At 48.4% G+C, this 12435-nt stretch overlaps 1 protein-coding gene across 1 annotated transcript; it reads left to right on the top strand.

The window, feature by feature from the left end:
• Positions 1–2021: 2021 nt before the first annotated feature.
• Positions 2022–11772, top strand: PHOX2A (paired like homeobox 2A). Its single transcript, XM_073669539.1, has 3 exons — positions 2022–2251; positions 9153–9340; positions 10728–11772. The coding sequence occupies exons 1-3, from the start codon at positions 2029–2031 to the stop codon at positions 11157–11159; spliced, it is 843 nt and encodes a 280-aa protein (XP_073525640.1). The 5' UTR covers positions 2022–2028; the 3' UTR covers positions 11160–11772.
• The last annotated feature ends 663 nt before the right edge of the window (positions 11773–12435 follow it).

Genomic DNA, 12435 nt, shown 5'->3' with positions numbered 1-12435 from the left:
TTCTGTATTTTCATGACTATGAAAATTGTACATTCACACTGAAGGCATCAAAACTATGAATTACCACATGTGGAATTATATACTTAACAAAAAAGTGTGAAACAACTGAAAATATGTCTTATATTCTAGGTTCTTCACAGTAGCCACCTTTTGCTTTGATGACTGCTTTGCACACTCTTGGCATTCTCTTGATGAGCTTCAAGAGGTAGTCACCGGAAATGGTTTTCACTTCACAGGTGTGCCCTGTCAGGTTTAATAAGTGGGATTTCTTGCCTTATAAATGGGGTTGGGACCATCAGTTGTGTTGTGCAGAAGTCTGGTGGATACACAGCTGATAGTCCTACTGAATAGACTGTTAGAATTTGTATTATGGCAAGAAAAAAGCAGCTAAGTAAAGAAAAACGAGTGGCCATCATTACTTTAAGAAATGAAGGTCAGTCAGTCCGAAAAAATGGGAAAACTTTGAAAGTGTCCCCAAGTGCAGTTGCAAAAACCATCAAGCGCAACAAAGAAACTGGCTCACATGAGGACCGCCCCAGGAAAGGAAGACCAAGAGTCACCTCTGCTTCTGAGGATAAGTTTATCTGAGTCACCAGCCTCAGAAATCGCAGGTTAACAGCAGCTCAGATTAGAGACCAGGTCAATGCCACACAGAGTTCTAGCAGCAGACACATCTCTACAACAACTGTTAAGAGGAGACTTTGTGCAGCAGGCCTTCATGGTAAAATAGCTGCTAGGAAACCACTGCTAAGGACAGGCAACAAGCAGAAGAGACTTGTTTGGGCTAAAGAACACAAGGAATGGACATTAGACCAGTGGAAATCTGTGCTTTGGTCTGATGAGTCCAAATTTGAGATCTTTGGTTCCAACCACCGTGTCTTTGTGCGACGCAGAAAAGGTGAACGGATGGACTCTACATGCCTGGTTCCCACCGTGAAGCATGGAGGAGGAGGTGTGATGGTGTGGGGGGGCTTTGCTGGTGACACTGTTGGGGATTTATTCAAAATTGAAGGCATACTGAACCAGCATGGCTACCACAGCATCTTGCAGCGGCATGCTATTCCATCCGGTTTGCGTTTAGTTGGATCATCATTTATTTTTCAACAGGACAATGACCCCAAACACCTCCAGGCTGTGTAAGGACTATTTGACCAAGAAGGAGAGTGATGGGGTGCTACGCCAGATGACCTGGCCTCCACAGTCACCAGACCTGAACCCAATCGAGATGGTTTGGGGTGAGCTGGACCGCAGAGTGAAGGCAAAAGGGCCAACAAGTGCTAAGCATCTCTGGGAACTCCTTCAACATTGTTGGAAGACCATTTCCGGTGACTACCTCTTGAAGCTCATCAAGAGAATGCCAAGAGTGTGCAAAGCAGTCATCAAAGCAAAAGGGGGCTACTGTGAAGACCCTAGAATATAAAACATATTTTCAGTTGTTTCACACTTTTTTGTTAAGTATATAATTCCACATGTGGTAATTCATAGTTTTGATGCCTTCAGTGTGAATGTACAATTTTCATAGTCATGAACATACAGAAAAACCTTTAAATGAGAAGGTGTGTCCAAACTTTTGGTCTGTACTGTATAATCCACAGAGACATAATCCACAGAGATATAATTTACAAAGATATAATCTAAAGAGATATAATCTACATATATATAATCTATACAGATATAATCCACAGAGATATAATCCACAGAGATATAACAGGAGGATGCTGATTATTACAGCCCTATAATGACTGGCATTAGATGATATTACAGGTGACTGCACCATTATAACCTGATAATAGCCGGCCGGCTGTGAGAGGCAGGAGCTGCACCGTTATATCCGTCTATCAGTCCCTGCGGTTTTATACCGCTGCACCAGTACAGTGTGAATTAGAAGGACGTTATTATAGGGGGTCTGCACTGTAAGAACCGCGCACAGGGGGCGGCGCCGCCAGCGCGGAGGGGCCGGTGTGCGGAGGGGGCGGGGCCCGGCGCGGGTATTAGAGCTGCGGGTCCGGGGCGCTGGGGCAGAGCAGCATGTCCGCCATGGATTACTCCTACCTGAACTCCTACGACTCGTGCATGGCCGCCATGGAAGCCTCCGCCTACGCCGAGTACAGCAGCTGCAGCCAGGCCGGCTCCTTCCAGTACACCCCGATCCGGAGCAGCTTCTCCGCCAGCCCCGGCTGCCCCCCGCTCACCCCGGCCAGCTGCACCCTGGGCGGCCTGCGCGACCACCAGCCCTCGCCCTACTCCACAGGTGAGACCCCAACTGCTGCCCAGCGGGGGAGCAACATAGGGGCTCAGGGGTCCTGTATAAGGGGTCTGCAAGGCTGCCCCTGTCATCTGCACCTCACTCCTGACTAGTAGGGGACCAATGTCAGGGGTCCTTTATTGGGGGTCTCCCAGTGCTGCCTCTGTCATCTGCACCTCACTCCTGACTAGTAGGGGACCAATGTCAGAGGTCCTTTATTGGGGGTCACCAAGTGCTGCCCAGTCGGAGACCCTCCAGCCCTGCCCTACTCCACAGGTCAGTGTGAGCTTTCATCTTTGGAGCCCCCCGTCTCCTGCATCCCAGGACCACCTCCACAAGTGATGAAGCCCCTTCCCATACTCCGTAGATTTCCAAGACTAAAGTCAGTTGTCAGCTACTGGGGGCATTAGTGCTACCCCCCATTTCTGCTAACTGTGCCCGCAAACACCCTGCAACTGGAAACAAGGAGCACCTTACTCATCTTCCCAAAATTGTGCTACTGTCGCCGACATCTCGACCACCGAGGTGGGATTGTCAGGAAATCGGGAGCACCCCTGTTCCCATAAGGGACCCTGGATGTGCTCGGGGAAGCAGTGTATGGGCGGATGGTCGTATATGTGCTGGTCCCTGTGTGGGGGGATTTATCCATGGGGGGCAGGTGTTTGTGCTGGGTCTTTACATGAGGGGCTCCTTTGTATGTGAGGGGTGTCCTGGGTCTTATATATAGATATATCTATCTGTGGAATCCTCTTCCCTTTTGTCATGAACTGTAAAAGTTCTTGTAACAGTAAATGTTGGAGCCTGGAATATCTCAGGATACAATCTCTAATAATTGTCAGTCGTGACATTTGCAATACCCACTGATATCAGCTCACCTCCTTATATCACAACTGAGGGTGACTGGGACCAGTTACTGGATTTTATTCTTCTGTTGTGCTGGTTAAATGGGGATGACCATTTTCACAGTTGCTTTCTTCTGATTTCCGTGTTCAAAAATCGTCAAAATTAGTGTTTAATGTATCACGACAGAATCATCCAGTATTTTTCGATGAATTACAAATTCGGACGATAGTAATTATAGTCCCATTACTAATAGAAGAAATTATATCTTTATATTATTACCTAACTAGTTAATTTACGAACGCAGTTGCTGTGGATCTATCAGGTCTATGATCGCGATATTAGGACGATGCTTTTATAATTTGCATTACTACTATTTGTGTTACAGTAATGAAATAATTACATCTACATTAAATCGTGACATCTTTATCAAACCTTTAAGATATAACTATTTTTACCATTATTATAAAATATTCTTGGTAATATGGTAATAACCCTGCAGTGCACATCGTAAAGGAATACTTTTCTTTCACGATATCGCTATTTTTAAATCCATCTTTCCCAGTTAAATATTCTCAATATTTTGGAAAGATTTCCTCCCATCAGGACAGAACTGGAGAATTCAGTGTTGTATTTTGGTAAAATACTATATTTTATTATGTCATTCATTGGGTAAAATTTTGCTTTCTATAATAAATCCTTATATCGCGATATTACTATATTGCGCTTTTTTTTTATGAGATAACGGCATTTTGCTGATTTAGATTGTGATGCTGAAAATTATAACAGTGACTGTTTTCTTTAAAATATCAATGCCTATAGAGTAGTTTATATCGCGATATTTAAGTATCTGGATACACTACTAGCAATCTTTGTATGTCACATAATAATCGGTACATAATAATGACAAATAATTTTATATCGTATCATATAAATCTGATATACGCCCTTACTGTAAGTACAAAGAAACACCTTGTAATATTATTATTGCATGATACAGAAACCTCATATAAGTGATACAACTGAGAACTTATTTCGTTATCATTCTATCTCAGTTTCTGTATTTATTGTATAATTTCTATCACTTTTTAACATTTTAGGGCAGAACAATTATTTCACAAATATTTGTATAATATCTCGATATCCCTACATAACCCGCACATTGTGATAGTAATTATTACATTTTATAAGGTGACTGCACCTCGATTATATGAATATATGGATAGTAAATCATTGGAGGATGAAAGATCCCTGATATTTATAGGGCACCCGAATATTGCGACATGGCTGTAGTAATAATCGCGATTACAGTGATTGTCTGGGACTGTTTCGCTATGGTTATTATAGGCTGATGGTGATAATAATATTTATAAGGTTTTGTCGCTTGAGTCTTTTCGGATCAAATAATCGTTTCACAGAAAAACACAAAAGCTTCATATCACGATATAGATCAGTTGTGAAATAACATTGTTATAACTCGATTCGATGTCTTTACCTGTAATATCCTGAAGACTTTAATGACTTTAGCTCATCTCAGCCGATATTGTACAATTACCGGAGAGCGATGTCGCTTCACTCAATATCGCGATAAATACAAGATATAATGGATACAATGTTTCTTTCTTCTATTCTATCACGATATAATGGTCTGGAAGCTGCACTGTCACATGTGATAGCAATGTGAATAACTAGACGGAGTGTAGGAGATCGCAGCTCTCTTTTTTTTTTTATGGGGGTTTGGGGGTCTCCTGTCCAGGACGGACCTGTACACCCCCAACATCCAGGGCGTTAGAGCAGATTGTGGGGGAGGAGGATATTTTATTTAGTGTATGAGGGTCCTTCTGTCGGGGGTCGGGTGTATGGATAAGGGGCTTCAGATCAGGACTGAGGCTGCAGAGCAGTGCGGACCCCCGGGAGGCTGATCCGTGCTTTGAAGTGGCCACACTGCGCTGTCGGTGATACATTATATCCAGGACCCTCAGTGATACATTGTATCCAGGACCCTCAGTGATACATTGTATCCACCACACCCTGCAGGGCCCGGGTCATTCTGATGTGTCACCTCCCGCTGCTCCGGCACTGCAGCTGTGCGAGGAGCTATTATCCATGGAAATGAGGACACGGCCCCTTTAATTAGACTAATGACTTATCAAATGATGGACAGGAGAGGACTGACCACCCAGACCAGGAGCTGATCCAGGGAGACTGGGTGATGCCACCTGTGCAATACAAAAACCCAGCACTGCCAACCCCTGGCATCATACAGGAAGTGTATATACAGGACTGTGCAAAAGTCTTAGGCAGGGGGAGAAGATGCTGCAGAGGAGGAAGCTTCTAGTAATAGAAGGGTTAATAGTTTATTGCCAATAAACAAAACGCAAAGAGACTGAAGAAAAGAGAAATTTAACAAGATTGCCTGTCACCTCCATGATCAGTATCTGGTGACCGCCCGTCACCTCCATCATCAGTATCTGGTGACCGCCCGTCACCTCCATCCTCAGTATCTGGTGGCCGCCCGTCACCTCCATCCTCAGTATCTGGTGACCGCCCGTCACCTCCATCCTCAGTATCTGGTGACCGCCCGTCACCTCCATCGTCAGTATCTGGTGATCACCTGTCACCTCCATCGTCAGTGTCTGGTGACCACCTGTCACCTCCATCGTCAGTATCTGGTGACCGCCCGTCACCTCCATTGTCAGTGTCTGGTGACCACATCCAAACATCTGGGAGACCTGACCCCTGGTCTTCTGTGTATGAGGCTTGTGCAGATCCTTCATGTGATCCCGGACAGACGGGATGATGTGAGATCAGGGCTCAGGTGCCGGATCATCACTTCCTGCACTTCTTGCTCTTAATGATACTGGTTGGATGTTGGGGGTCCTTGTCCGGCTGCAGAATAAATTTGGAGCCAATCAGACGCCTTCTGATGGTCTTACATGATGGGGATTTGGTCAGGATTAATGGTGTCCTCAATGCTGAGACATACAGGCAGACACTTATCCAACTCCATTTGCTGGAATGCAGCTACGGACCTGCCGGACCCTCCACCGTGCGTAACTGCTCCTGCAGACCCTCATTATTGTGCCACTCTCCAGGGAACAAACGGCTTCTGTTACTGCTGAATATCCCACTTTGTGACTTTTCAGTCCACACACCTGCTGACATTTTCTGCTTCCCAGTTCCTATATTTTCCTGCATAGTTGAGTCCTTGTGTCCATGTAGAAGGTCTGAGGATTTTTGGCAGTAATTCTATGAAGACGACTTCTCCGCACAGTAGATGGATGTAGCACGTCCCGCTGGTCACTAACAGTCCTGAGCTGATGCCACTGCTGGACATATTCTGATGCAGGGGGATGTAACACGAATGTGTCTCATCTGCTGCACTAAGTTTCCTTGTCTGATCACTGCATCTACTGTCCTCAAAGTTGCCCATTTCTTGGTGCTTCTTCACAAGAGATTGAAGACCTTGAAGACCTCAGTCTGCTGTGGAATCTTTGCCTGGGAGTGACCTTGCTGATGCTGTATAACTGCCATGTGTCTTGTTGCTGCGCTCAGTCTTGTTGTGGTGTATGACCTGTGACATGAGACTATCTACCATAACCTCACCATCCTAGCAGAGTTGTTTCAATAATGACTGGTCCTGCCAACAACTTGATTGGTAGAATTAGTTACTAGCAAACCTGACTATAATCCTACATCTCAGGCTTTGTGCGAGTGACCTACTAGAAGTGATAAAGGTGGTCACCAGATACTGCCGATGGAGGCGACGGGCGGTCACCAGATACTGCCGATGGAGGCGACGTGAGGTCACCAGATACTGCCTATGGAGGCGACGGGCGGTCACCAGATACTGCCGATGGATGCGACGGGCGGTCACCAGATACTGCCGATGGAGGCGACGGGCGGTCACCAGATACTGCCGATGGAGGCGACAGGCGGTCACCAGATACTGCTGATGGAGGCGACGGGCGGTCACCAGATACTGCCGATGAAGGCGACGGGCGGTCAACAGATGCTGCCGATGGAGGCGACGGGCGGTCACCAGATACTGATGATGGAGGCGACGGGCGGCCACCAGATACTGCCGATGGAGGCGACGGGCGGCCACCAGATACTGCCGATGGAGGCGACGGGCGGCCACCAGATACTGCCGATGGAGGCGACGGGCGGCCACCAGATACTGCCGATGGAGGCGACGGGCGGCCACCAGATACTGCCGATGGAGGCGACAGGCGGCACCAGATACTGATAGTCATCTGTGCTCTTTTGACAGCTCACTGTGCATCACTGATCGTTCACTGACCTGCCTCCTTTACATAATGCATCTAGTAATGCGGGGCTAGGTAAAATAGGAGGCAGGTCAGTGATGCACAGTGAGCTGTCATAAGAGCATACAGATGAATATGTAAGCAGAGCACCCGATAGAGCGCCCCCCACAGGCCGCCCCGGAGCACGAGAATATCATTAAGTAAAGTAAAGATTACACAAGAACCACAGGACAAATTTCATCAACCAAGGTATCATTTTAATCCGTGTAATGTCGCCCACCTGACAGTGTATGTAGATTACTGAGCACAATCCTGCTGACAGGTGCGCTTTAAGTATGCTGACATCTCTCTATATACTGTAAAACCCCACACGGCCCCCTGTACTATATACAGTATAAGCCCCCACATAAGGTTCCTATATACAGTGTAAGTGCCCACATAGCCTCCATATATCAGTGTGAGCCCTCACACAGCCTCCTATATACAGTATGAGCCCCCACATAGCCTCCTGTATAGAGTATGAGCCCCCACATAGCCTCCTATATACAGTGTGAGCCCTCTCATAGCCTCCCTATATACCGTATGAGCCCCCACGTAGCCGCTTGTATACATTATGAGCCCCCACATAACCTCCTATATACAGTATAAGCCCCCACATAGCCTTCCTATATACAGTGTGAGGCCACTACATAGCCTCCTGTATACAGTTTGAGCCCCCACATAGCCTCCTATATACAGTATGAGCCCCACATAGCCTTCTATATACAATGTGCGCCCCCACATAGCCGCCTGTATACAGTATGAGCCCCCCACATAACCTCCTATATACAGCATGAGCCCCCACATAGCCTCCTTTATACAGTGTGAGCCTCCACATATCCTCCCTATATACAGTATGAGCTCTCACATAGCCTCCTGTATAAAGTATGAGCCCTCACATACCCGCTTGTATACAGTATGAGCCCCCACATAACCTCCTATATACAGTATGAGCCCCCACATACCTGCTTGTATACAGTACGAACCCCCACATAACCTCCTATATACAGTATGAGCCCCCACATAGCTTCCTATATACAGTGTGAGCCTCCACATAGCCTCCCTATATATCGTATGAGCCCCCACATAGCTTCCTATATACAGTGTGAGCCTCCACATAGCCTTCTGTATACAGTGAGGCCCCCACATAGCCTCCTGTATACAGTGTGAGCCCCCACATAACTTCCTATATACAGTATGAGCCTTCACATAGCCTCCTATATACAGTGTGTCTCCGCACAGCCTCCTTTATACAGTATGAGCCCTCATAGCCTCCCTATATACACTATGAGCCGTCACATATACTCCTTTATACAGTATGAGCCCTCACATAACCTCCTGTATACAGTGTGAGCCCCCACATAGCCTCCTATATACAGTGTGAGCCCCCACATAACCTCCAATATACATGGAAACATGCCATACATACAGGGGGAAAAAAACAAACCACATATACTCACCTCGCTCCCATTCCTCCGGCGCTCGGCTCTGGTCTCCGGTGCACTGACTCTGTACAGCAGACATGATGAAATGACGCATTGCGCCTGCTGCCTCACATGCTGATTGGTGGTAGAAGGAGCCGGCTCGGTCTTTGGGCCACACTTTGCCCGACTCTGGTTTAATGGGTTTATGGTGGGACAGCTCTATCTGTCGATAACCAGAGCACAATAACCATGAAGAAATGTCCTGTAATGTCACATTACATGTATGAGCTGATGTGTGATCACTGCCCGGTCTGACCCTTTCCTTTCTACACCCAGTGCCCTACAAGTTCTTCTCCGACCCATCTAGTATCAATGAGAAGCGGAAACAGCGGAGAATCCGAACCACTTTCACCAGCTCCCAACTGAAAGAATTGGAGAGGGTGTTTGCCGAAACGCACTACCCAGATATTTACACCCGAGAGGAGCTGGCACTCAAGATCGACCTGACTGAGGCCCGGGTGCAGGTAACTATCAAGAATAGTGGGAGGGAAGGGGTTAAATTATGTAGAATAAATACAGTAGAATAAATCTCAAATTAGAGTCACTGTACATGTATTATAGATCTTGAATTATACTCCAGAGCTGCACTCACTATTCTGCTGGTGCAGTCACTGTGTACATACATTACATTACTGATCCTGCACTGATCCTGAGTTACCTCCAGTATTAAACCCCAGAGCTGCACTCACTATTCTGCTGGTGCAGTCACTGTGTACATACATTACATTACTGATCCTGAGTTACATCCTGTATTATACTCCAGAGCTGCACTCACTATTATGCTGGTGAAGTCACTGTGTACATACATTACATTACTGATCCTGAGTTACCTCCTGTATTATACTCCTGAGCTGCACTTACTATTCTGCTGGTGCAGTCACTGTGTACATACATTACATTACTGATTCTGAGTTACCTCCTGTATTATACTCCAGAGCTGCACTCACTATTCTGCTGGTGCAGTCACTGTGTACATACATTACATTACAGACCCTGAGTTACATCCTGTATTATACTCCAGAGCTGCACTCACTATTCTGCTGGTGCAGTCACTGTGTACATACATTACATTACTGATCCTGAGTTACATCCTGTATTATACTCCAGAGCTGCACTCACTATTCTGCTGGTGGAGTCACTGTGTACATACATTACATTACTGATCCTGAGTTACATCCTGTATTATACTCCAGAGCTGCACTCACTATTCTGCTGGTGCAGTCACTGTGTACATACATTACATTACTGATCCTGTACTGATCCTGAGTTACCTCCTGTATTATACTCCAGAGCTGCACTCACTATTCTGCTGGTGGAGTCACTGTGTACATACATTACATTACTGATCCTGTACTGATCCTGAGTTACCTCCTGTATTATACTCCAGAGCTGCACTCACAATTCTGCTGGTGCAGTCACTGTGTACATACATTACTTATCCTGAGTTACATCCTGTATTATACTCCAGAGCTGCACTCACTATTCTGCTGGTGCAGTCACTGTGTACACACATTACATTACTGATCCTGAGTTACATCCTGTATTATACTCCAGAGCTGCACTCACTATTCTGCTGGTGCAGTCACTGTGTACATACATTACATTACTGATCCTGAGTTACATCCTGTATTATACCCCAGAGCTGCACTCACTATTCTGCTGGTGCAGTCACTGTGTACATACATTACATTACTGATCCTGAGTTACATCCTGTATTATACTCCAGAGCTGCACTCACTATTCTGCTGGTGCAGTCACTGTGTACATACATTACTGATCCTGTATTATACTCCAGAGCTGCGCTCACTATTCTGCTGGATCAGTCACTGTGATTTCTTCCTCTGTTCTCAGGTTTGGTTCCAGAACAGAAGAGCTAAGTTTCGTAAGCAGGAACGAGCAGCGAACTCTAAGAGCGGGGGTAATGGAGGAAGTAACGGCAAAAAGTCCGACCAGAGATCTTCATCCGAGGACGACGAGTCTAAGGAGTCTAACTGCAGCCCCACCCCCGACAGCACGGCGTCGCTGCCCACCGCTGCTAGCCTGCACAGTCCGGGGGGCAGCCTGAGTCCCAGTCCGGGCACGGGGGTGAGCTTGGTGCCCCCCACTCACCCCAGTCAGACCCTGAAGCCGCCGCTGTGGCCGGGGGTCCCCACCAGCAGCAGCCCCAGCACCGCGGACCTCCTGAAAGCCTGGCAGCCTGCGGAGGCCGTGCCCGGACCCTTTGCCGGAGTTCTCTCCACTTTTCATCGGAAGCCAAATGCTCTTAAGACAAATCTCTTCTAAGTAACTGAGACAATAAAATGGCGGCCGACGGCGGATAAAGCCGCGGACCGTCGCTGGCGTAAATCGCTAAAATACGGATGTTACTGAGGTCAGGACTACGAGGGCGACCAAACGTCTGTGCACCAAAGTGAGCCACGGCTGGAAGAGTCCCATCCTCCCCAGACCGAGGCCAAGATGGCGGCCCCCATAGTCGTCACCCATCAGCCAGTGTTAATTAGCTTCCTGTACAGAGGTGGCGGCGTCCAGGGCCCCGCGGCCTCCAGAAGCCAAAGAGAGTGTCTACCATACGAGCTGGTCTCCTATAGCAACCAATCACAGTGCTCCTTCCACGTCGTACCCCTATCTGCACTGTGATTGGTTGCTATGGGCCCATTTTCAAGTTACATCATTGTGAAAAGTTACCCCAATAATTTATTTTACAGCATCGGCCCAAACAAGTCTGGAAAATGTTCGACATTGCATCCCCCTAAATGACCCTCGAAGAAAGCTCCTCCCCCTTGAAGTAAGCTCCTCCCACTAGACATTTGACATCTCCTGTTTGTAAGCAATGAGGGCTGTGTGCTGAGCAAGGAGGGGAGGGGCCTGTGCGACCAGAGGAGGGGGAGGGGCCTGTGCGGCCAGAGGAGGGGGAGGGGTCTGTGCGACCAGAGGAGGGGAGGGGCCTGTGTGACCAGAAGAGGGGGAGGGGCCTGTGCGACCAGAGGAGAGGGAGGGGCCTGTGTGACCAGAGGAGGGGAGGGGCCTGTGCGGCCAGAGGAGGGGGAGGGGTCTGTGCGACCAGAGGAGGGGGAGGGGCCTGTGTGACCAGAGGAGGGGGAGGGGCCTGTGCGGCCAGAGGAGGGGGAGGGGTCTGTGCGACCAGAGGAGGGGAGGGGCCTGTGTGACCAGAAGAGGGGGAGGGGCCTGTGCGACCAGAGGAGAGGGAGGGGCCTGTGTGACCAGAGGAGGGGAGGGGCCTGTGTGACCAGAGGAGGGGAGGGGCCTGTGCGGCCAGAGGAGGGGGAGGGGTCTGTGCGACCAGAGGAGAGGGAGGGGCCTGTGTGACCAGAGGAGGGGAGGGGCCTGTGCAACCAGAGGAGAGGGAGGGGCCTGTGCGACCGGGGGAGGGGGGGACCTGTGTGACCAGAGGAGGGGAGGGGCCTGTGCGACCAGAGGAGGGGCAGGGGCCTTTGCAACCAGAGGAGGGGAGGGGCCTGTGCGACCAGAGGAGAGGAGGGGCCTATGTGACCAGAGGAGGGGGCCTGTGTGACCGGGGGAGGGGAGGGGCCTGTGTGAC

The sequence above is a fragment of the Phyllobates terribilis genome, unplaced genomic scaffold (assembly GCF_046119375.1).
Source record: "Phyllobates terribilis strain yellow unplaced genomic scaffold, ASM4611937v1 Scaffold_2__4_contigs__length_985480577, whole genome shotgun sequence".
Lineage (NCBI taxonomy): Eukaryota > Metazoa > Chordata > Amphibia > Anura > Dendrobatidae > Phyllobates > Phyllobates terribilis.
This window is presented reverse-complemented; position numbering and strand designations above follow the sequence as displayed.

What these genes read in the sequence shown, in the direction of transcription:
- PHOX2A (XM_073669539.1), top strand. Translation starts at nt 2,029, where the DNA reads ATGTCCGCCATGGATTACTCCTACCTGAACTCCTACGACTCGTGCATG. An exon ending in GCCCTCGCCCTACTCCACAG is followed by an intron (nt 2,252 to 9,152) that starts GTGAGACCCCAA and finishes TTCTACACCCAG; the next exon opens with TGCCCTACAAGTTCTTCTCC. An exon ending in TGACTGAGGCCCGGGTGCAG is followed by an intron (nt 9,341 to 10,727) that starts GTAACTATCAAG and finishes CTCTGTTCTCAG; the next exon opens with GTTTGGTTCCAGAACAGAAG.